This window comes from Podarcis tiliguerta, assembly GCF_965153285.1.
Source record: "Podarcis tiliguerta genome assembly, chromosome: Z".
NCBI lineage: Eukaryota > Metazoa > Chordata > Lepidosauria > Squamata > Lacertidae > Podarcis > Podarcis tiliguerta.
The window spans coordinates 26091181-26117116 of record NC_139553.1 but is presented as its reverse complement, the minus strand read 5'-3'; the positions used below and the strand labels follow the sequence as shown (position 1 = coordinate 26117116).

Below are 25936 nucleotides of genomic sequence, written 5' to 3'. Positions count from 1 at the left end.
ATATGGTAGCGCCAGAAGAGAAAGCAGCCAAGTGGTACTTCCTGTTCATGTGGGCTTGGTTTTATATTGGCTGTCTTCACATTACCACTGCTGCTGAATCTGTAGTGCACCTACTTGTCCATTTGCGTAGCCACACACACCCCATAAGACTTTGGGTGCCGCGGTACTTGCCAGATTCTTGACTGGACAGGGCTCATCTTGACTGGACAGGGCTAGGGACATGCAAGAACTCTAAGACTAGAGTTTTAAATGCACTTGTTCTCATACATACTCATTCTGGTGCTCTTGTAGAGTGATATAATATACATACAGACCAGGGATGGAGAGCTTGGTATCCTCTAGATTTTGTTGGACCACACCTCCCATCAGTCATGATAATTAGGTCATGCTGTGGGGGACTGGTTGGAGTTGGAGTCCATCAACATCTGGAAGGGCTCAGGTTCCCCATGACGTAATGATTGATTTAACATCTTTATATTGCTTTTTGATAAAAGTTAACAAATTCAAAACATAAATCAGTGTAACATAATGAAACACAGGAAGACCTAAAACCCTTGGGGGGGGGACATGCAAAAACTAAGCTCACGTAAATCAACACTATTTACTTACCATTGCTGTCCTAGATTTGATAAACCAGTCAAATCTAAATTGGGGTGCATTGCGTACACACTGTCTTAGTTCTTCATACACATTTTCTTTATCAAATCCCATTTTATGCAACATGCATATCAAGAATCTATCTTCTTCTTCTGTGTAGTTTTTGCCTTTGTTTGTTCCATACTGTATACGCAGCTGATGAAAAGGTGCTTTGTATCTAGCAATCTAAAGGGGGAAAAGATTTTTACCAGGAATGTGCATATGAATATTATTCAATGGCCATTTATGCTATTTTAGCTGCAGTGGGATTATACTAAAGTCAGCAGCCATTAAATCAGCCCCTAATCAAGACTTTATTTAGCCAGTTGTAAGACTAAAATTGTTACAGCTGGTGTAACAATCCTAATGTGTTTATACTGGGAATTTCAATCCATATGGCTTAATAAAGTTAAACTACTTATCATAGAAAAGAATAACTTTGCTCACCACTGAATTAGTGTAAGCTTTGTACTGAAAAATTAGAAGGGGACTGAGAATACTTTATCAGTGGGGAACATAACCATATGCTGGTTTCTTAGGGAAAAAATTAATCAGAGGAAATATTAATTTGTGGAAAAATTACTTTGACATCCAGGGCTTTTTTGATGCTAATTCGCCTCTGTATTCTGGCCTCCCCTCGTTCAATCTGAGCCATGATCCTCTCAATGTCCTGGAGTTCATTGCAACGTTCCCAAAAAACAGCTGAAAATTTCAAGCATTCAAAAAAACACCTTAAATGCTTTGTAATAAAATAACATTAATAACTACTTTTATATAATTAAAGCTTTTACTCTTTCCCAATATTGCCTAACACAGTTTAAACAAGGTATATTATCATATACATATTTAGAATATTTTTTAAAAAAATCTTACAATGTAGTGAGTTGGACTTCATACAGAAAGTCTTTTCCCACAAAGGCTCTAAGTCCCTTAAGAAATTTGCAACAGAAAACAAATGCATCTCTGATGTGATTTTGTGGAAATATATGAAATAATCTGAATCTCCTATAAGAAGGAACTCCAGATGCTTGCTCCAGAAAAGGCCCACTGAAAACAACCAATGTTACATACAGTGATGGGGGAAAGTATTTGATCCCCTAAATTTGCCCGTTTGCCCTCTGATGAAGAAATGACCAGTCCATAATTTTAATGGTAGGTTTATTGTAGCTGTGAGAGACAGAATAACAACAGGAAAAACCCCAGAAACCCAGAAGACAAAAGTCAGAGATTGATGTGCATTATAATGAGTGAAATAAGTATTTGATTGCCTATCAACCAGCCAGATGGCAGGCTACTTGGTATCTTCACTGTATGTAACCAGCTGAGATTAGAAGCACCTGCTATAAGGGAGAGGTTTTACCTGTAATCCCAGCTCGTTACAGTACCTGTACAAGACACCTGTCAACAGAAGCAATCAATCCAGCAGATTCCAAAGTAGCCACCATGACCAAGACCAAAGAGCTGTCCAAAGATGTCAGGGACAAGCTTGTAGACCTGCACAAGGCAGGACTGGGCTATAAAACTGTTGACAAGCAGCTTGGTGAGAAGGTGACAACAGTTGGTGCAATAATTCACAAATGGAAGAAACACAAAATAACTGTCAACCTCCCTCAGTCTGGAGCTCCATGCAAGATCTCATCTTGTGGAGTTGCAATGATCATGAGAACGGTGATGAAGCAGCCCAGAACTACACAGGGGGAACTTGTCAATGATCTCAGGGCAGCTGGGACCATAGTCACCATGAGAACAGTTGGTAACACACTACGCCGTGAAGGACTGAGATCTTGCAGAGCCTGCAAGGTCCCCTTGCTCAAGACAGCACATGTACAGGCCCGTCTGCAGTTTGCCAGTGCACGTCTGAATGACCCAGAGGAGAACTGGGTGAAAGTGTTGTGGTCAGATGAGACCAAAATCGAGCTCTTTGGCATCAACTCAACTCGCCATGTTTGGAGGAGGAGGAATGCTGCCTACGACCCCAAGAACACCATTCCCACCATCAAACATGGAGGGGGACATATTATGCTTTGGGGGTCTTTTTCTGCTAAGAGGACAGGACACCTTCACTGCATCGAAGGGACGATGGGCAGGACCATGTATTGTCAAATCTTGGGTGAGCACCTCCTTCCCTCAGCCAGGGCACTGAAAATGGGTCAAGGATGTGTATTCCAGCATGACAATGACCCAAGACACAATGACGGCCAAGGCAACAAAGGAATGACTCAAGAAGCAGCACATTAAAGCCTTGGAGTGGCCCAGCCAGTCTCCAGACCTTAATCCCATCAAAAATCTGTTGAGGGAGCTGAAGGTTCAGGTAGCTACACATCAGCCTTGAAATCTTACTGACTTGGAGAGGATCTGCAAAGAGGAGTGGGACAAAATACCTCCTGAGATGTGTGCAAACCTGGTGGCCACCTACAAGAAACGTCCGACCTCTGTAATTGCCAACAAGGGTTTGGCCACCAAGTACTAAGTCATCTTTTGCAAAGGGATCAAATACTTAATTCACTCATTAGAATGCACATCAATCTCTGACTTTTGTCTTCTGGGTTTCTGGGGGCCTTCCTGTTGTTATTCTGTCTCTCACAGCTACAATAAACCTACCATTAAAATTATGGACTGGTCATTTCTTCATCAGAGGGCAAACGGGCAAATTTAGCACGGGATCAAATACTTTCCCCCCTCACTGTATAGAGCTAACTGAGTTGTTTGACAGGAAATTGGTAGACGAGGGGGGGTGGAATTGAGCAGAAAACAAACAGAAGCAAACTGCCTAGTAGTCCCCCCCACTTAAACTGATCTACTCTCAATCAAAGCCTCCGATTACAACTTTTCATTAAACATGAACATGCAAGTATACTCTAAGCTCTGGCACAGGATGGTTATCATATCATAGAATTGTAGAGCTGGAAGGGACCTAAAGGGTCATCCACTTCGAAGCAGCCAAAGATGTACAGATCCAAGTTCAAATCCTTACTCAGCCATGAGACTCGCTGGGTGACCTTAGAGCAGTTTGCTTCCTTTCTTTTTTCCCCAGTGCTGTACCTCAGTGGACAACAGGCAGTCAGCATGTGGTGTTATGTGCGTGTTTGTAGGGAGGCAGGAGCAATTTCTAGTGTTTTCCAATAAATGGCTGAAACTATTTAAAAACACACCTCACCCTTGAAAAGGTACGGCTGAGGCTGCAAAACAGAATTATGTCTGCATACATTAGAACTGCATTTTGAGTTCTTCCAAATTCCTATCACTCAACAAAATCATTATCAGCATTATATTGCTGTCAAGAGAAGGGAAGAATAAATCCAGCCGCTCCACCCCTGCTTTGCCATCCACAGCGGTGGCAAATGAAGCATGTCACGAACTTAAAAAGCAGTGCAGAATAGTAATGGCTAAAGGGTTACAGAGTAGCATTCTCAGCATAATCCCTCTGCAGATTTTAAATCTCTCCATGCGGGACCATGCATTCTTTCTACACTACACATTCTTCAAAATTGCCAACCCTTGTAGAACTACAAAAGTAACCCAACAAATATAACCATTTTGGAAATATTTTTTTAATTATCCAAGATATATTTGACAAACCTGAATATTCAATAACTTCTTCAGGTGACTTTCCTTCCACTTCACGGGCAATATTATCTATATCATCTCGTCCATATTTTTCATTAGCTTTAATAAACTGGTTGAAGTCTCTTTTGTTCCAGTTTGTAAAACCCTGTTAAGCAAGAAGTTGCCATTAGGTGAAGGAGGAAATGTTTTGCTAGATCTTGCATCTTAGAAGGATACAGTTGGATTTGCTCGTTAATGCTTCGGTACAATGTCACATAATAATTACAGGGGTTAATGATCTTGCAGGATTTCCATAAACATCTATTATCCAAGGTTTATTACTCAGTCATAAAAAGTTGAACGAGTTATTTTTGCACACAGCTCCCCATGCATCAGGGAGAGAAGCTTTTTATTCACGCTTGTAAATGGCATTTCTTCGAAGAAACAAAGTTCAATTCAAATCTTAATGGATTTTCACTTATATCACACTTGAGCAAGCACAAGTAACAAATAAAATTGCAAGAGTATGAGGGCACTTGTCCAGATGTCACTGGCAATCTCCTGGGCATCCTGGAACTAAATGCAATAACATTCTGTTTTGAATACTTACAAAGCAAATGGTGAATGAAATGAACACCTGGATAGAAAGAAAATGGAGCCAAAACACCCATTTCCCTACACCTCCTCTATCAATACAATTGCAAGAACTTCTTGTAGCAGATGCAAAACAAAACAAAACAAAATACCCCAAAGCTAACATTGTATATTAAGTCAGAATTTTAAAATCCCTCAGGTTCTTAACCACTAGAAGTTGATTTATAAGTTACAAGAATAATGGCAACTTTTAAAAAAGAACTTCATTGAGTTCCTAGTAAAAAAAGCTTCCAAATTTCATCTTTATCATTTTTACTCCTAGATTCCATAGATAATGAATGTCGGACTAACTGCAGACATGACACTCAATTCACATGGTTGTAACAAACCAACTGTAAATTATTTCTGACATTGTGCATACAGGAGAGCAAACTGTTCTATGCAACAGATTGGATCCAAAGCTTCCATTGCTCCAACAGAAAGTCTTCCCCTGGTGGAAAAAAAACTTCATATGTCAACAAAAGCAGTTCTTCCATCAAATAAAATCTACTTTCATCAGAGGAAGGGAACGTTTGTATCCACCACAATTTAACAAAAAAGGAATGTCTGAAAAGAAAACCAATGGCAATGAGAGGCACCATATCTACATTTGGTTTTGCTGGTTTAATTCTAATTGCTTTTGGGTGAATAAGAAGTGAAATGCATATTTGTATTTCAAATATTAACAGAAGCCTATAACAGCACCTCTTCTATTTATATTCTGTCCTTAATACGTGACAAAAATACGTGACAGTGAAGGAGTAGATAGAGTCATATGGCTTTGGCTTGATCAAAGGTATTACAGAGAAATATGAAAAACGCCAGGTACTTCGGTATAGCTCTACTTCCAGAGAGCAATGCTAGCATTAAAGATTTTTAAACTGCCTACACAGAAACTAAGAGTGATATAGCTGATATTGTACTTTCAAGAGATTCACTTCAATCAACACAAGGCAATTTAAATTTTCAAAGGACAATTACTAAAATAACCATTTAAGAACACCACTCAAGAAATGTGACTACTTACATGCAGAAAAGTATCAGAGAATGTGAGCAAACCCTGCACTTCCTTCCTTATAATATTAAAAAAGTCAAGTGAGCTAAAAATGATCTTCAGAGTAACCCAAAAATAATTATGTAAGTGTCAACAAGACAAGTTAAATGCATAAAGTAAATCTAAGTTTTGAAAGCTGAAGTGGACAGCTAAAGAATGCTTCATTTGAGAGTGCCAGAACCTATCCACTGCAGTGTACACAACTATGCTATTCGAAGGAAGATTAATAACGTAATCATTGCAAGAAGAAAACCATTCACACTGAGAGAAACAATGTGATCTTTCCAAAGGAACTGTCAAAGGACTTGAGATTCAACTTGACTATTGTTGAGTTCAGCTGCTCTCTTCTCTGAACTCTCATCCACCTGCACCTTTTTGTGGAGAGAAATCACCTGACACACCAGCGACAGCTTAGCAGCTGCCATTTTGAAAATAGAAGAGCCTAACCAACTTTCTCAGTTTCTACACACACACTCACAATCCAAAACAGAGGCACTGTAACTAAATCCCTTCAAATTAATGTAACTATGAGATAATTTGTAAGATCAGATGGTGGTATCTGCAGTTTTCCATAGGAAAACTAGTTATCACTGCCTGCGTTTACTGCACATGGCTGTTATCAACCTTTTATCATCACAATCTAGCTTGTCACACAGTAAGCACACAAGCTTATAAATGTTCTTCTTCGTTTATAAGTTCTTCTTTCGTTAAAGAAAAGAAATTTAAAAGCCATTTACCTGGGTAAGAAGTCTTTCTTTCTCTTCAGTCTCTTCTGAAGTAAGAGGAGCTGACTCATCAATCTTCCGCTGTTCCTCTTTCTGTACCTGAGCTGCATTTGGGAGGTCAGGGTTTCTGGGGACCTAAAATCAGTGGTGGAATGAATGTATAGTAAAAGAGCAATGCTATTAAAGGTTCTGTATATAGTCCTATCCATCTCCCTTTACTGCCTTTTTGAGAAACACTAGTCGGGTGGGATTGATGCGCTTCTCATCTACTGAGTATTTGTTAGAGAAGGAAATATTTCCCTAGCATGTGGCCGCTGGTGGAGAAACATCTTTTACTTGTGTTTACAGTCCTCAGAAAGTTCTTCAGGCAAGGTGAATGTAGCATATCATAACTCATCCATCTATATTTGTCCTTTTATAGCTTGCAGGCTCTTGTCCATGGAAATGTAATGATAACTGCAACTAGCAAGCAACCACTGCACCTCAAGAGGGTTTTCTTTAAGCCTTTCAGTATTCCCAGATACCACAAACAAGAAAAAGAAGGGGAGGAGGAAATGTATGTGTGTTACTCCATCGATAAAACAGTGAAGAAGACATTAATTCCTACAGTTAGGGTAAAATGGAATGAACACAAGTTGCAATTATCTGATATCAAAAGAATGTTTAAATGTGTTTTTAGTGCTCTTTATTTCTTTTAATATTTCTAACTTTCCCCCAACTACAGTGATTATTAGAACCCCAAGGCCTTTTTGGCAAGCACCAACCTTTTCCACACCTGGCATCATTTACAATCGCTATCACTGAAATTGATCTCATGCAACTGGACCTGTCAGTGCTCTGGACACCTCAGCTGAAACTGTATCAACAGTGGTATCAAGTTCAGAGTGAAAGTGAACAACATTACCACCGGAGTGCTTAGAAAATTTTTCAGAGCAAGACTCTGATGATCCATTGCCCATAACCTTTGGGGCATATCTCAACAGTTCATTAACCACTTGGAAAAGCTCTCCTGGGCAGCTAGCTGAGCATGTGAAAAATAAGCAAAAGGTGGAAAAATAAGCCTACTTTGTGCCTACCATGTGGCAGTGATGGCAGCAATCATGTGCTCAGTGGTATTCTCTATGAGATTTCTGGCACTCGCACCCCAGCTGTCACCTGTTCTGCTTCCTTGCCTGTAACTCTCCTGAAAACAGGGGCAGGGGGAGTAGTACAGGTTCCTTGTCACCAAAAAAAGGGCCCTATAGGATTGATTGTGTCCTCCTCACCAGTCTAAACTGAAAAAGAGCCTTGACAAGAGCACTAGCCATGCCAACTAGAAAATACCCCAGAGCATTCAGTAATCTTTTGGATTCCTTAAGTCTCTATGGGCAAACCATCTCAGTAAGTCCCCCCACCTTGCGGGAATGTCCTGGCATGGGCAGGGGGTGGGGGAGAAAGAACTGCCACTGTCAAGCCAGGCATTGCCAGGAAATAACTTATGCATGGCAATGGAAACACTAAAACACTCCCTACACACTATAGCAGAAAGCATATCAAGGACCTATCTTGCCACATGCATTTGAGCTGTGATGTACTGAGACAAGCTCATGATTGTGATGGTGACCATGAAGTCCCAGGCAGGTGCTTTTAAGGCAGATCCAGTGTGATGCTGGAAGTCTCCCAGTATCTGCTCTATCTGGGGTAGGCCATCTTGGCTATGGAGACTGTTGGGCAGTGGGATGGATAGTACACCAGCAAAATCCCTGCTTTGTTCTTTGAAGTGACACTAGGCACAAATCCTCAAAGCCAGCCCCCATACATAATCAGTTTTCTGGTTTAGGTTGATTCTTAAGGAAGAGGCATAATGATCCATTTGTCTTGATGCTGCATAAAGAACCCAGGAAAGCAACATAGGGTTAGATCAAGATATCATGTCTTCCCCACCCAAGTCTGAGTAATACACGAGAGGTTGGGACCTTCCTCTCCAATAAGACTGTGGATGATAAATGTCTTATAGTGGATGACCTGGTGACCAACTTGGTAACTTTCATGGTGGGAAAAGCCAACCTATAAATCAATCTCTGCCTCTGTGAGAGAGATATCTTTGAAATTAATACACAGCTGATATTTGACGCCCAAACACTTGGCCCATATTACACACTATTGGAACTGTTTGACAGGTCAAATAGGATCTTAAAGAACAAGTAAATTATTGTCTCTCTCATAAACTAGAGGTGATGAGAGGGCAACAGAAAAGAGATCAATTTGAGGCTATTTAGTTTCCCTTCCTTGGATACAAAAATGCACAGAAGCACAGCAAGATGGCCCCAGCAAAATATTGGTGTGGATATCCTGAAGTCTATGTGGAGAAATTCAATCTTTAATTTTTCCATATTTGCTAGTCAGAAACTCTGTATTTTCTTTTTAAAAAAAAATAACTGAAGGGCAATGGAACACATTCAACATTAAATATTCACATACTGTTTTTGACAGCTTATTAAGCTTATATTAACTGTACTATCATATTTCATATTGCAGCTTGAATTGCAGTGTGGGGTCTTGGTCCTGTTTATCTCTGTAAATTAAGTGGGTGGGGCTTTTTGGTAGTTTTATTTATTTGTAGATATCCAATGACTGTAATTTTTGTAATACATTAAAACTCAGTAAGAACTGTATTAAAAAAACAAAACCTTGGTAACTCTCCATCCATAGCCTGTCAGACCCATAAGGAAGACACTTCCATACCCGCACACCACCACTCTGACACCTCTTCCTAGAGGCAGGTGACGCTATTTGGACCCGGGGGTGGGACTGATGTTCTGGGCTACTGAGCTAGCCCACTTTTGAACACCATATGGTCACCAGAACAATATGAGGAATCAGAAATTGTCCAGAGCGCATGACCTCTCCCCCAACTGGATGGGACAAATAGTTTTATATGTGTCACTAAGATCCCAGGGTACACTATGGAAAAGAATGTTATTTTTGGGATTGTGAAATGGAATTCAAGTCTTAGGACATAGATCTTATACATAGGTAAATGTAGCTAATATATTCTTCAGAAGGAAATATCGCTGATTTTGTTCTGTTTTCTTCTTTTATTCACAGCAATCCTTTGAAATTATATCTATTATAGTGAGGAAAATGTGCCCATTTCTACTACACACTTCTGAATTCATTTTAAAATGATACTTAACTTAACATAACTGCTATTGAAAAGTAACACATTTCCTATCCATCATATCTAAGAAGCCTGAGAGATATCTTCATGCCAGTTATTTCAGGACAAGAAACTGGAGCTTACCTTATCCCTGACATTGGTTTACAAAATGATATTTCACTGATTTCAGCACATATATAATCTTGGCTTCATATAGAGCATGTTACGAGGCAAATTGTTACCATTGTAAAACCATTTTTAGAAAGCATGGAAGTAATTTTGCCTGTGACTATATAAATTAGCTACTGAATATTTTCATTTAAGCATGTCAGTCACAAAAGCAAAGTTTAGAAACATAGAATTAAATAGCTCTGATTTTATCCTTTGAAGATGAAAGACCATACCAACATATTGTTCTTTTCCAAGCACAATATTACTATTCATACAATCTATCTACAGTGGTACCTCGGGTTAAGAACTTAATTTGTTCCGGAGGTCTGTTCTTAACCTGAAATGGTTCTTAACCTGAGGCGCGCTTTCGCTAATGGGACCTCTCAATGCCGCTGCGCTGCTGGCATGCAATTTCCATTCTTATCCTGGGGCAAAGTTCTTAACCTGGAGCAACCACTTCCTGGTTAGCGGAGTTTGTAACCCGAAGCATCTGTAACCTGAAGCGTCTGTAACCCGAGGTACCACTGTAATCTATGGTTGAATTTCTTTTGACAATGTGCCAAAAATGCAAATATTTAAAAGGATGAATTTGGAAGGCTTATTTGGAAACAATGCATAGAAGTTGTAGGCGCAGAGCTGTCAAGCAGGACCAAAGGTGGCAGACAGTAGAACCACTAATGTGGAGGCCCAACCTGACAAAATAGCACTCGGAGCTCAACAGCAGTAATCCTAGAAGGGTGTAGTGGTGGTAGCTAGGGGACATCACTGTCACCACAAAATATTCACACAGCCTTAATGGCAGCACTCTTGCTGAGGCATGTTCAAGGCACCAGAATGTCTGCTGTCCCTATTCCTTTGTGGGTTAGGATCTAGTTTTCTATGATTCTAATGTCTTCCCCCAATGTTTTTGTTTAATTTTAAAGTCCAGCAGCTGCAGGAAGCCACAACTGGGATCAGAAGCTTACATAGAGAGGAGACTGCTCCTCCTTTTCCTTGTTAAAATCACTTTTGATTGTGTTTGCTCTCACTCCACTTACCCTTGAGCAAACAACCTAATTTATAATGTTCCCCATTTACATAAGAGCAGGTCATCTAATCATTTTCAAAATGTGGATACATGGAAATCCACATTCCTGCCTCATATTAAGGAAGGGAAGGAAAACAGATCCTTACCTTGTAGCCTATGGTCTTGCGATAATAAAGAATCTCTTTTTCAAGGAGTTCAAACAACCGTGGGGGAAAGAACTGGAAATCTTGAATATTTGGCTGTTTCGGAGGTCGTGGAGCCTTTGAAATTAAACATATATACCATTAATGCTACATGTTTGTCTTTGGACATGTTGCAACATGTTTTTATATAAAAAAGGTTATTAAAGGCTGAGGTTGGGAGGTGGGTGTAACTAGTATGAACTACCAAACTGTCCTCTCACCTTTGGGATTTTTGGTTCACTAACTCGAAGAGCTTCTCTGAAATAGGCATCCACAGCATAGTTGGCTTTGCGTTCTCGTTTTGGAGGCTCTATCCATTCCATCATGCTCAGCTAGAAAACAAATAAGATCAAAACTTTTAAAAAATACCAAAAGATAATTCTACGTAGTACATATTTAATTGCTCAATTGGTATTGCTGACAGAGGTACTTGTTTTAAGACAAGACTAGAATGCAGAAGACTGGAATGAAGACTAGTGCATGTTTCAATAGATATTAAACTGCCTGCATTGCTATGAATGGATAAAATAGCAAATCACTTAGTTCAAGAGGGGTTACTTTAGAATAGCATTTCTTTCAGATTTTGTTTTTTAATTTCCAACTCCTCTTTGAAACCTGATAGTTTTTGAATAAGCAGAAGAAATTAGTTTTGTATGTTTTCATATTCCTCTTGTAAGCAGACAGTAGACTGGCTAACATTCAAACATGAATTATTATTATGTCATCAGCACAAATACCAAACTTCATTGCCACATCCTAATCTGCACTATTAGTGATTTTTTTTTTTTAACCCTCTCTCACACACAAGGAGAGAAACCAACAAAACATTCCAAACACATTAACTTGAAACCAGGCTCATAATCCTTGCCTCGTTAAATGAAGCAGGCAGGCCTTATGTTGCCCTGTTGCATGAACTATAACAGAACTCTAGAACAGAGTTTCAGCAAGTTTCTTTCACTTCACTTAAGAAAACTAGCAGTTCTTTGCTTTAACGGAATCTTCCAATCCAAGGTCTGCATTTATTTGTAGGCTCTTAAAAGAATGCTAGACATCTTCCATGAAATAAATTCCTGCTCTTATAGCTTTATTGTCCCATTTCATACAGTGATAGATTGCTTTCATTCATTTCTTTTCTTCACAGTTATTATTCCCTCACATTATGGACAGAATCCCATTCTAGTATCTTTCTAAACAGAGGCCTCCTCAATCTGCCTACATATCCTTTTAACTTCTGTCTTACAGTATTTTTTCCTCTACATATGCAACAGTTCTACAGTGTTCATGCTGAATACATTTTACATTTACATTTTACATTATTATGGACTCCCTCAAAAACAGGTAAGGGAACTGAGTTAGTTTTCTAATGTGAAACTAATGTGAAACATACAATGATGTCTTGTTACAGCAAGCTTCATTTGTTTTCTCTGAATGTTCAGATTCCAGAAAGATGTGTTCTCAGGACTCTTTCTTTTTGATAGATATACTCTAAGCCTGGTTAATGCCCCTACAAAGTGCTATAGGTAAAGTGAACCAAAGGGGAGGGGGGAGTACATTGAAATCCTACATCTTCCCTACATAACCTGCTCTGAATATTAGGAGTGTTTGTTGTTAACCTCTTTGAAGTGGAACTTCATTCACTTAACAGTACAATGCAAACACATTTATACTTATCAGTACAGCAGAAAGGTACCTTTTGTTTTCCTCTATAATCTTCACCTTCAAAATTGTACAAACTCATTTCTGTGTCCATAGTGAAGTTTCGGAGAGAGCTCTCACCCATTTTTTGCAAACGCTCATTCATTTCAGCTGTCTAAAACAGGCCATCAAAAATAAAATGAAGTTAATCTTTAGAAAAGCCATTTTTCATCAATAAAACATAAAAACTGATTTGATAAGATACTTGAAAAGCTAACTCAGACAGACTTGATTCTTTTTTCTTAATTCAAAGCAGATGATTTTTGTAGAGACAGAAGATGAGCAACAATGGAAGTAATGGTAACATACAGCACCATCCAAATCCTCTCACCTTTTTTTCACCTCTTTCTAAAATAGTGGTAATATCTTCATCAGTCAGTTCACTGTCCTTGGAAGCAAATACATGTGTTGCTCCATGTCGGATCATCTGTAGCATTTCATCTTTTGCCAGTTTATTAGACTGCTGATCAATAAGTCTCCCTGACACAGGAAACAAAGTCACAGTTTTAATGCAAAACTTCTCAGCTTTTTCATACCAGAGTTATAAAGGGACTCCAGTTAGAACCTGTAGTAAGATAGGGGTAAGAATGAATCCTAATACATGATTTACAACCCAAAAATGCATAAGTTTTAAAAATAATTTCTATAGGTGTAGGTAATGAGCTAAAGTAAGCATCACATTAAACTAATGCAATTTTATAGATTCATCAAACTAACTCTTGAGCATTTTTTCTTACTTCAGAGATGGAGAACCTTTTGGCTCCATGGGTCAGAAACTTATCAGGATCAGCCTAACAGGCCAAATTTGGCCAGAGGGTGAGGATGCCCACCTGACAAAATCTCTTCTGCGGCTTTGTAACATGCCTCCTACAAGCCTGGCCAATCTGAGGTTTAAAAGGGAAACGTGGGGAAATTTACAAAGGCTTCAAGACAGCCCCTACACTCCCATTTCAGCCTCTTGAAACAGAAGTGTCCTGTTTGAGGCGCTTCTTCTTTAAGTGAGCGGCAGCAGGATAGGTGCTCGCCCACCTCACTGCTGTCACTGCCCATCCACTGACTTTTGAAGCACAAGCTGCTTCAAACAGGGCTTTTGCAATGTACTTTAATTCTTGTTCATCAGATGATAGGAATAGGCATGCAGCCAATGAGGGATTAAATCCTTTCCTCCCACCCCAGTGACATCAGCTGATTGGGGTGGTGCAGTCTGGGGAAGATGGCTTCATGAGCCAAACTGGACTCTGTGGCAAGCCAAGACTGGTCCATGGGCCAAAGGTTTGCCACCACTGCCTTGCTGTCACTGCTAATGAACATATTTGGAAGGCATAGCCTACTTGTTTGGCATTGAGGGGCACATCAGAAATGTAAGATAGAAGGATGCTGAGCATTCAGCGTGTTTCAGCTGTATTACATTAACATAACTTAGATATTTTTATGACCACAGTGGCCATTCAACTAACATTTGTGGACAAAAGCATTTATTTTGCAATATTCTGGTTCATATGTGAAAAATATGAGAAGGCTTTGAAAATCTTTATGACTTCAAAATCAGAAGAGATGTTGAGCAAAGAAAATAGTCTTCTCTTACAACTATTTTTTGTTTCCAATCCCAATTATTTCACACAGTATTTTTAGAACATCCCCCTGGAATCCTTAAGTGCCTAGAGCATCCAAAAGCTGACATTCTAACAAAGATGTTGCAGACTGCAGAAAAACCCCTTGAGCTTATGTATGGCTTATGAGTTTTATGTTGCCCACCCAGCATTTATATATTTTATTTCTTTTTTAAAAAAACTTGATAACAAATGGGATGCCTGACCTACATAATGTTTCACAGTCACAAAGTTTCAACTACTTCAATAGAGCTTTCACCAGCTGAAAGCTAAGTTCTAATCTGCTTTACAAAATTAATCTTTGCTAACATTAAGTCAATGTTTAGAGTAACACTTTACATATCCTAACCATAAAAGGCCTGTTGGTTTTGAGGGTCTTCTGCATGAATGAGTAAAGAGTGGCCAATAATTATCTATGCTGAAATATCCTTGCTACGAGAGAGCCTGATTTTATCTTAAATAATTGCTTTTTGTTTGTATAACAACTCGCTCATCTCTCCAAAATAATTGTGTGTGGGATGACAACTGGCACTGTGACTCTTTTTTATGACACGAAACAGAGGTGATCAGATAGTGGCTTGCCCAGCAAAAATTTTTTAAAAGCTGGGTTTCCTAGGTGCATTGCAAAACACTCTACTAGAATATCTATCTAACTATCTATTCCTTTTCATGACAAACATTTGCCGCCTCAGGCACATGATGACCGCGGCCGGTGCAGGGAGGGCCTCCAGAATGGACACAGGAGACTGGTATTGAGTTGAATTATGCTACAACTATTGATTTACAGGAAATGAGGTTTGGCTATGGCAATGGGCATGTATCCAGCAACAGGCAGCCTGCCTGCTACCTGATAGGAACTCAGTGGGGTCGACCTTGTGCTGCTAAGTCGCCCCCAACATGGATTGGGTGCCATGACACTGCACAGGCCGCCATTGGGAGAGTTGAATTGGCCTATTTGTCTCCCTGTGGACTCCCAGTCACTCCTCTTGGACCCCTCTAACAGGGTTCCCTTGAAACAAAGAACTCACCCAATGCCTTATCCACCAAAGTTGTGACGGATGCTATGAGGTAGGCAAAAACCTGCAAGCTGGCCAATTCGTTTGTAGGAGAAAATTCCTCCCTATCCCCGAATATGGCAACCACATAAGCCATAGCAAGCTTGCCCGTTTTCCCCAATGGACAATCCCTTAACAGTCTGAGAGGGAGGGAAAATCCTGTGTCGATCTACAAAGAGAGTGGCCTGTACCTGGCCGCTCCCTTAAATATGCCAGGGGCGGGCTCAGCCCCCATGCTCTTCCCCTTGATGGGCCTTGCAGGCACTGACCACCCCTACCTGGAGATCCATTGCAGCCGGAGGGGGGTAGCACCAGGTGACCATCCACTCCCCCGGCCACGTAGGAAGGTGACAGGCTCCCCGGACCAGCCGCGGCCATGCCATGCAGCAAATGCCGCCCACCCGGAGCCCCAGGTGAGCGACTATTTAGCCACTAACAGTTAAATATTACGCAGTACCTTGCTGTATAACTATTGAGTCTAGCCTCAGTTTTATCTCAGCTCTCTCTACAATTCTCTCTTCAACAGTGTTGTCTGTGATAAGTCGGAATACTCGAACTCGCTTCTTTTGACCAATACGATGTGCTCGATCCTAAATCACAAAAATAGCAAATTTAAATAAAAGCATCCTGGCACATCTGTAATTGAAATTCTGACAGAAGGGAAAAAAACCACACACTGCCCTGTAATTATTAAGGTTAGCACAAATGAAAATATTTTTCATTGTTGTTCATTTTAATTGTTTACCCTATTTTTAGAAGTCCTTCAAAGCTGGCATGTATTAACATAAGCAGCTTGTTATTCTGTTTTCTCTTTTTCTCAATTCATTTTAACGGCAGCAGCTGCACCAAGACTCGAACTGGGGCAAGCCATTGCAAAATCTACTTATTTTTTTCTTTAACAGCATGAGATACCACTTTTAAACTTTTGCTTTTTCAGCAGGCCTTCAGCTTAGTTGAAGCATGGGAAACAGGTAGCCTTCCAAAGGATATTTACTGGGCTGCAACACCCATAGTCCTATATCCTGGCAGAAGCTGATGGGTGCTGGGAGTCCAACAACATCTGATGGCCAACATGTTCCCCACCACTATCTCAGATTGTTAATAGTGTTTTAGCTCCCCCAAATGATTGGCTTCTATGTGCTTCTGTTTTAATATTTATTTAATTATTTATTTGTTATTTTGTTATGATTTTAGAGGAAATACAACAGCCTAAGTGCTTAAAAAAAGCAGAAAAGTGGATATAGATATCCATTTTTTTTAAATCCATTTTTTAAATGGATTTTCTAGTCAACAAAGGCTTAGCAACTGCTGCATTATCCACATTCAGAAATATTCTGTTAACTGTTCTCTTTCGGGTCTGTGCAATGTGGCTATGCGCCAATGCATCAGTGTGACAATGTGCTGCACTGCATTGGCACTTCTATGTGTGTACCTATGTTCTGTCTATGAGCATTTGACAGACCCCTATATTGAGATACTAAGACTCCACTTCATCCTTTAACTCTTGCATAGCTCCTTGGGATAAATTCCCCAGTCCACTGCCAAATCTACCACAACTGAATAGACAGCTACTCCTCCTCTTAACAGGGAATAAATTGGACATTTTTTTCTTCCCTGGATCCCTGCAGTTGTTATGGGCTCACAGCTGCAGGTCCTATTCATACCTATAGTGTGGTGCTGATGATACCAAGGTCGCAGGTTCGATCTCCTAAGGGACAGCTGCATATTCCTGCATTGCAAGGGGTTGGACTAGATGATCCTCAGGTTCCCTTCCAACTATGATTTTATGATTTTAACACCAACCATGATTTGGTATTATGAAAGATAGGCCCAGGTGCTTCCCCTTCCTCTTATATTCACCCACACCTGTTTGTTATTACACATGAAGCAAGCCAAAGCCAGGTTCCTAGGCTCTTGGCTCTCTGAAAGATTGCTCCAAGCCTGCCTCTCAGCTCCACAGGCACAGCCTATCAGTTCTAACTATCCTGTTGTCACTACAGTAGGAACTCTAGCTTTGCATGAGACATACCAAGAGTACTCACCATTGCTTGTAGATCGACTTGTGGGTTCCAGTCAGAGTCATAGAGGATAACAACATCAGCTGTTGCTAAATTAATCCCCAGGCCTCCAGCTCTTGTACTCAGCATAAAAATAAACTTTCTGCTGTTGGGAGCATTAAAGGTGTCTATTGCTTCCTATAAAGGGAAAACAATTTAAATTGCGGGGATTTCATGAAAATAACCTGTTTACGGGGTATTAAAATTGCAAAAGTTGCTTATTTTCCCTGGAAAAGCTGTTGGGCTAAATATGGACAAAGTAAGATCACCATGAATCAAAATAATTTCCTTCAACTTCACTAGTACCACAAGGCCCCCTGAACCAATGAATCACAGATAACCTTCTAGATGCTTATTCCTCACAGGTACTGTGTAAATGCATCTTTCACTTGACTGTTTAAACACAAATTAGAAGACTGAATTATATGAAAGAAACTCAAAGGACCATTTAATAACCCTAGATCAATCCCTGTTTATAAGGCATGTGATAAAAGAAATCCTTATTTAGCAAGAAAGCACTCAGGGAAGCTTAAATGCCAACAGAGAAATGACTAGCCACCGTATAAGAGCAACTGGACAGCTACTGTCAAGGCTCCAACATACCTCCAGGATAGAATGGAATGAAAATCCAATGAGCTACATAAATCCTTCTCACCTCTCTCTCTTCGTGCGGTGTTTGCCCATCTAATCGACAATACTCATAGCCCCGCCACATACAATAATCTTCCAGTATATCCAGCAGACGGGTCATTTGGCTAAAAATGAGAACTCTGGAACCTGAGAGACAAATAAGTTCTAAGAAAACAATTCATCACACTGCTGAACTTACACTTACCGTATTTTTCGCCCTATAGGACGCACCGTCCCATAAGGCGCACCTAGTTTTTGGGGGGGGAAATAAAGGGGGGGAATTATTTTTCCCCCAGGCACGGGGTTGGGGCGGGGGAAGCCCGAGGTTCCCCCGACCCCAGCCCCCAAACAGGCAGCTCTCTGCAAGCCGTGGGAGCCCAGTGCTGGCTCCCGCTGCTTGCTGAGAGATCCGCGAAGCCTGGACACGCTGAGCTCAGCGCGGGCAGGCTTCAGCATGCAGGCAACTCTCCGCAAGCAGCAGAGCGCTCCCGCTGCTTCACGGATCTCTCAGCATGCAGCGGGAGCCAGCGCTGTGCTCCTGCTGCTTGCGGAGAGGTGCGCGAAGCCTGCATTCGCCCCATAGGACGCACACACATTTCCCCTTCATTTTTGGAGGGGAAAAAGTGCGTCCTATAGGGCAAAAAATACGGTATATTAAATAAAAGTGTGTTCTCTGTCCCATACACTGCCTCTCCATTTTACTCTATCCTTTCTTCTACAGCTTCTGGTACTGCTCCTTCCCCTCTATAACTTTCTCTCAGTTCCTAAGTCCCTTCCCCATACTAAAAACTGGCTTTCCCCATTCCAATCTGATGTCTTCTGCTTCACTGGCATCTCCCAAGTCTCAGGAATTCCACCCCAAAGGTCTACAGCAGTAACACCTGGTCTTCTCAATTTTGGATCCTGATAATTGCAGCCCACTACTTTTCATCCATTTAAAATACCACTTTGTACACATCTATTTGGCTAAGGTGTGGAACCCTGGGTAGGTGCAATATGTGCCTCTGCAGAACACAGACATATTGCACATCACCTTGGGCTGCCCTGCTGAAGGCCAGGTCTTCTACAAGAGTAATGGCAGCATTTGTTCCCAATACATTACTTTAAGGTCCCCATTTTTAGGCACTGTATTCTTTGCCATATGAATAGATGGATGAATTAAAAAGGATAAATTCATAGACCCACCCGCAGAGGGGACTAAATCTGCACTCTTCCCCAGTTGACTCCAGGTTTTTCGCCATCTAGGCTGCATCCAGAAATGCATCCCATTTGCCCCGTTTTATTCAGTGGGATCCACCAGAGAACCTTAAAATTTCTTTCCTTCATAGTTTCACCCAGTGTTCTGTTTACTTGGTCATGCCACAATGACGAAATACATTTCTAAATGAACAGTGACTCATAACAAGCTCTTCTTACCCTGCTCTTTGAGTTTTGATAGTAATTTATCCAGAGCAACCATTTTGCCACTGTTGGTCACAAGATGGGTATCAGTGGTATAGGGTGGGCCAGGCTCGGCACCATCAAAGAGGTATGGGTGATTACAGCACTTCCGCAGCTGCATCAGAATGTTCAACAGCCGCATCTTATCCATTTTTCCAGCCGAATTTAAGATATCAATATCTTTCATTAGAATCTTGGTATACCTAAAAGGTTATTGGACAATTTAAAAACAACTCTTTGTCCTTGGACGTATGAAAGCATACAAATATGAAGGCATCTAAATCCCAGTGCTTTACATATTTACACAGTGGCAAATGGCATTTATTTAAGTGTGGTTTGCATCTCTAATATTATTTTATTTTTCTGCAAAATGTGATTCTAACAAAGATTCATTAGCACTAGCTGCACACCCATCAGATTTGACAGTGGTTGGGGACAGGGAGGCCACTCCAAGCACAGACTAGGAGAAAGATAGGAAACAATGGGACAAGTTTCTGCACATTCTGAAGCCCCCAGTTGAGTTTATCCTGAAGTGCTACTATGGGCCAAACATGGGCAGGAAGCCCTGCTACACGACCATAGTGAAACACAAATACCCATGTCCAGCTTAGCTCAAATACAAAATCCTGCCCCAAAGCTACTGAATCTGGATACTAAAGTGGTAGCCAAGAGATATGCTGCCTCCTTCATCACACACCCGCAAGCCAATTCCTGGCTTACAGGGAGGGACTGCATCTCTGACACCATTCCACTCTTTCTCTGTATACAAATTTCCTTAGTTCCATGTTGGAACTGAGGAAAAATTGTTTTTATACCTAAGGTTCACACCATCTCATCCTGAAACCAAGTTTCTGTCTTCTGTTTCTCTGAGGTGACAGCTCACAGTATAAAACACAGACAGAACATAGGGAATTGGTTTTATTTTTCATCTACATAGATACCTGTATGGATTATAATACTTAGCATTTATATAGTACATTTCAAGTGTACAAAGTGCTTCACATACATTGTCTCAGTAATATTTACTATAGTACTGTAAGGTAGGTCAGTACTATTATTTCTCTATTACAGACTAAGGTGTGGGGTTGGGACTGAGATGTGGTAGCTTGCCCAAGGCAATTTAATGAATGTGTAGCTTAAATCATATGTAGGTTTGAAGCGGGTCTTTACTGTTAGTATGTTATAGTCACTATGTTAGGCCACTATAATAAACTGATTTTAAATTAAATTATAAAAAAAGAATCTTACCATTCCCTCTGCATTTTGCTGAGTCCTAGATAAATTTTTACTTCTTTTTTAGGAGGCAAGCTCTTCTCCACCTCAGCTTTTATACGCCGTAGCAAAAATGGCTTCAAAACCTAAAAATCAACACATCAACACATTTTACACATTGCTACAAGTCAGCATTTCAAGTATTTGTTTTGCCAGTGTCCTAGACTTCTTATACTGCTCTTATGATGCCTTTTCCTAATCCTAATTTTTTGAGGCTACTTCGGGTGGGAGAACATGCAGAATACATGACCATTTCTCATGGTGTTTCCAGGACCAACAGGAGCAACTAGGACCCCCTTACACAGAATGTATATCCTAAAGACCTTGGTATCACAAATTGTGAAAGGGAAGTTTCAAGATGCACCTCATTCTAAATACATTTACTGAGTGTATAGTATAAATAACTGGATGCTTTGCTTCTGTTGGGAAAAAACACAAAGGCACACATAACTAGTTATGTTAATAAGTAGTAAACAAATGACTGCTTCACCAGAATTCTACAAATTCTGTCTTATATCACATCACAATATACACAACACATAGCCTTCATTTCTCAGAAACGTACATTAAGATGTTACGCTAAGAATCATATACTATTCGTACAATACAATGGAAGAGAAATTAAATTTATTTCAGAAAGCAGAATTGCCATACTTACCGCGTGAAGTCTCTCTACAAGTTTTTGATCACCAAGGCAATTTTTAGTGTCAAACCATGAATCAAAGTCCTGTAAAAATTATGTTGTTATTACTGTGTTTGTTGTTACTGTGCTTGTACTTTAAAAACTCAAGGGGAAATTTTTAGTAAACTAGAAACGAAGCTGTCCACTGGAAACAGTGTGTCAAGTTCTTACCTTGTAAAGCATACCTATGCCCTGACATTATTATATTTCTGCCACAGATGTGCATCACTAGCAGGGGGGCATACGTGAACAGGCACAAGCAAATGTTACAAATTGTGAAAAGCATCCCTGTGTCTCATATAATGTGCAGATCCACCTTAAAATGTGGCCCAAAGTGGCTGAACCAACTTCTCAAAGCAGTTCCACCTACCCCTCCCTTCAAATGCTCACGTAGAATACACTGACTAAAAGCTAAGTCAATAGGAAACAATGCAGTTCAGATACACCAATACTATAAACTAATTCTACCAATACTATAAACTAATACTTGCATCTGAAAGATGCAATGACGATTTAGTCCCTCTCCTCCTGTAAAATGTCCTCTACCCACAGTGACCATTTCAATTGCTCATTATGCAACTTCACTATGTAACAGTACCGTCATACCTCATGTTATGTCCGCTTCCTATTACATTCTTTCAGGTTATGCCCCACAAAGACCCGGAAGTACCGGAAAGGGTTACTTCCGCGTTTCGCCGCTCGCGCATACGCACAAGCGCAATATGACGTCACGCGCATGCACAGAAGCGGTGAATCACAACCCACCTGTGCACAGATGTGCCACTGCAGGTTGCACTCTTTTCATGTTGCAAACAGGCCTCCAGAACGGATCATGTTCCGTAGGTACCACTGTATTAAGAATCTGCTACAGAATTTTTTCCTTAACTTCCCTCTCTATTCATTTACCTTCTCTTAAGAATGTAAACCATTATAATATGATATAAAGACAACTTAAGTTATTGGCAAAAGTTAGGTTACCATATAAAGTGTGCAAAAACAAAAAATAGGACTTTAACATAATGTACAATCTCACCTCTGCAGAATTGAAGACATCAGGCAAAAGGAAATTGAGCAATGCCCATAGTTCATGAAGATTATTCTGTAAGGGAGTTCCTGTTAATAGCAACCGATTTGTTGTCTTGAACTCTCGAACAATTTCAGAGAGCTAGGAAATTTTGTAGAAGAGCACTTATTACTACTTCATTACTACCATACTCCAGGATACATTTTTTACAAATTAAAGTACATACAAAGTATTTCAAAACGAAGCTCCAAACTCCCATAACCAAACGTAATAATTACAAGCATTATTAATAGTTCAGATGTAGCAGTTAGTGTTTTAAATTCTCCATTTTTCCCCCTGCCTGCCATTCTGAAAGGAATTATTTTTTAACTTCCTATTTTTTAACTTCCTATTGCTTCCTATTTTCTCAAAGTGTACAAAAAGTTATCCTTCCACTCAAGAGTTACCAAATTTTTCCACTATTCTAGTATTCTGTAGTATTTCTCTAGGTATCTACAGAAATAAAACTGAGGCTCACCTTTGATTTTTCATTCTTGATTCGGTGGGCTTCATCAATCACCAGATACCTCCAGTTGAATTTTTTGAAAACAGACTTCTCTTTAATTACCATTTCATAGGAGGTAACACACACATCCCACTCTCCAGGCATCATAACATCGCGGATAAAAGCAGCCTAATGAAAAATGAACATGGTAAATACTTCTAGATAGGTAAGCTGAATGTTGTTGTTGTTGTTGTTTAGTCGTTCAGTCGTGTCCGACTCTTCGTGACCCCATGGACCAGAGCACGCCAGGCACTTCTGTCTTCCACTGCCACCCGCAGTTTGGTCAGAGGTAAGCTGAATAGGGCCACCTAACTCATTTGGAAGCTGCTCCTGCAGCCATTACTAGTTATAAGGGGAAAGCATTTCACAAAAATGAAGAAGAAATGGAAGGTGGGGAGGAAATCAAGTCCATAAAGGCTAATATGCCTCTTCTCAGATGAACCTTGGTGTGACATATGCATCTTAAAATGAAGTATGTCATTCATTAATACATACAAAACTTTTATATCCCACCCCTTCTCCAAATGGAGTCTGAGGTGGCTAGCAAGAATAAACAACACAGCGATACAAAATTTGATAAAAAGTTAAAAAACAAAATCATAGTAAAACAATAAGAACATTAGTGACGTGTGGCTTAACCTGTAAACTGCTGTGCACAATTATGATGCTATACAAATGCAATGATGCTATACAAATTACACTCCCAACTTGAAGAGCAAGTCACTTCTTTGCATAGTGCTCACTTACCCTGGCATCCTTGTCTCCAATGAGACAAACGGCACGTAGAGATGGAACCCAGCGTTTAAATTCATTCATCCAGTTGTGCAAAGTCGATTTGGGGACCAGAACCATGTGTGGGCCAGGAATGTTTCGGTAATGTTTCAGATAGCCCAGCAATGCAATTGTTTGCAGAGTCTTTCCTAGACCCTACAATAGTATTAAAAATTATTTAAACTTATGCATCATTGTTAGCAGCACTGAACTGATTTCCATTTATAATAATGAGTAGAAAAGTTTACGAACATGGTACAATTTATGGAATAGAAATCTGCCATAATTTCAATATATTGCAATATGCAAATTACAACTCTGGTTAGAGTTTGTTTTGAGATAATAAAACTACAGCTTCTCATAAGCATTCCTCCGCAATATGCATGAATTATTACAGAGAATGAATTTTTTAATTACATTTTGCTCTTAGCTATGTTACAACTGAATATTTGAGTCTCAGTCTGTACTACTGCTATGCATTATGCATCTTTTCTTTGAATTACACACAATTGTTATTCCTTGACTCTCTGAGTTCAGTAAAATTTCTACATACTGAAGAGAAAATGCCCACATAATACTAGGAAATGCTAATAGCAGGCAAGTTGTGATACTTATCTCCTCTGTCACCATACTGAATTCTATTTCCACCAAAGTTCAACAGACCTGCTATCAATGAACCCATGAGAAATCTTTCATGAGCTCAGTCAATAGTACGTCAGTTTAGACATAGTGATCTTCATCTAGCACATCATGGTTTGTCAGAGAGAGCAAGCATTGTGCTGCCTTCTCTCGTCTTCTATGCCACAACAGTATTAATTCCGCAGTTTGTTAAACCATAGTTTCCCATTTCATCTGAACCAGGAAACTCTGGTTTATTAATCCTGAACTATAAAAATAAAATGAAACCATGGTCAGATCCTGGTCCGTAGTTCAAGATTAATAAACCAGTTTCCCAGTTCAGATGTTATGGGAAAGTGTTGCTTAACGAACTCCAAAAGCAATGTATTGTGGTGCTCATAATACAACACACTTGATCAAATAAACCATGATTTATTAGACCAAGATTATTATGCCTTAACTGGCAGCACAATTCACAACTAAGAAAATGAATGGGACATTTACTATTTATTTCAATAAGGGTTGGGAATAGTTCGCAACCATTTGTTTATAGTTGTCATCTTAGCAGCCATTAATTACTTTCATTACCTGGGGCAAGCAACAATCATGTAGAGGCAACCAGACAGAAAGCTCAAGTAAACTGAGGGTCAATTGGTTCTTCTTTCCTGTCACCCCAATCAGGCACCACAAATGACTAACATGGACATATGACAGGATAAATTTGTTCTTCCATGAATGCCATCAGGGAGTCACATTCTTCTAGACAATTTCATCTGACTAGCTTATTAGGAATCATAGCTTATCAGAATCACAAAGATAATAAACACCATTGCTTTTAGTAATAGTTGTATGATTTCTGAAGACAATGGATTTAAAATCTTACTCCAAATATTCTCCAATTAGCTAATAATTATGGGCTAAGTACGCTGAAGAGACTTATTCCCAAAGTTGTACTAAAACCACCTGGATTACTTTAGAGCATAGGAAATGTGGACTCCAGTCTAAAACTGTTCTTTAAATTCATGAGAGTTTTAAAAGTAGTTTGAGGATTTGACAAGGGAGACATCATTGGAGGTCCACATCTGGCTTATGGCCACTGACTTCAATGAGAATTACATTTTTATTTAAAACCATTTTTATCTGCTTTGAGAATTGTCTTCTTCCAAGAGATATAAACTTCACTTCCACCCCAAAGATGTACTCCAAAAAGAAAGCTTTTTACCATTTCATCTGCCAAAATGCCGTTCACGCCATTTTCGTAAAGGGAGATCATCCAGTTCAACCCCCTAACCTGATAGTCTCGTAACGTTCCTCCTTTAACATCTGCAAAGCACATAAAATGTGACTTTTTATCTATATGCTTGATTATACTATTATTTCCTAACTCGTTTAAGAAAATGGAAAAAGATTTTAATAAATATACTC

At 39.8% G+C, this 25936-nt stretch overlaps 1 protein-coding gene across 1 annotated transcript in view; it reads right to left on the bottom strand.

Annotated features, from left to right (window-relative positions):
- SMARCA1 (SNF2 related chromatin remodeling ATPase 1) overlaps positions 1 to 25936 on the bottom strand; it is a 45658-nt gene that overhangs the window by 9568 nt on the left and 10154 nt on the right. Inside the window, exons 5-22 of the mRNA XM_083423488.1 lie at positions 25734 to 25834; positions 23870 to 24049; positions 23096 to 23251; positions 22588 to 22719; positions 21531 to 21599; positions 20849 to 20958; positions 19577 to 19803; positions 18186 to 18307; positions 17516 to 17668; positions 15931 to 16063; positions 13140 to 13288; positions 12804 to 12923; positions 11335 to 11445; positions 11078 to 11191; positions 6607 to 6729; positions 4216 to 4348; positions 1220 to 1338; positions 610 to 822 (exon numbers count right to left, since the gene is read on the bottom strand). Of these exons, the coding sequence (XP_083279614.1) occupies positions 610 to 822; positions 1220 to 1338; positions 4216 to 4348; positions 6607 to 6729; positions 11078 to 11191; positions 11335 to 11445; positions 12804 to 12923; positions 13140 to 13288; positions 15931 to 16063; positions 17516 to 17668; positions 18186 to 18307; positions 19577 to 19803; positions 20849 to 20958; positions 21531 to 21599; positions 22588 to 22719; positions 23096 to 23251; positions 23870 to 24049; positions 25734 to 25834 (2465 nt within the window). The remainder of the gene's footprint in view (positions 1 to 609; positions 823 to 1219; positions 1339 to 4215; positions 4349 to 6606; positions 6730 to 11077; positions 11192 to 11334; positions 11446 to 12803; positions 12924 to 13139; positions 13289 to 15930; positions 16064 to 17515; positions 17669 to 18185; positions 18308 to 19576; positions 19804 to 20848; positions 20959 to 21530; positions 21600 to 22587; positions 22720 to 23095; positions 23252 to 23869; positions 24050 to 25733; positions 25835 to 25936) is intronic.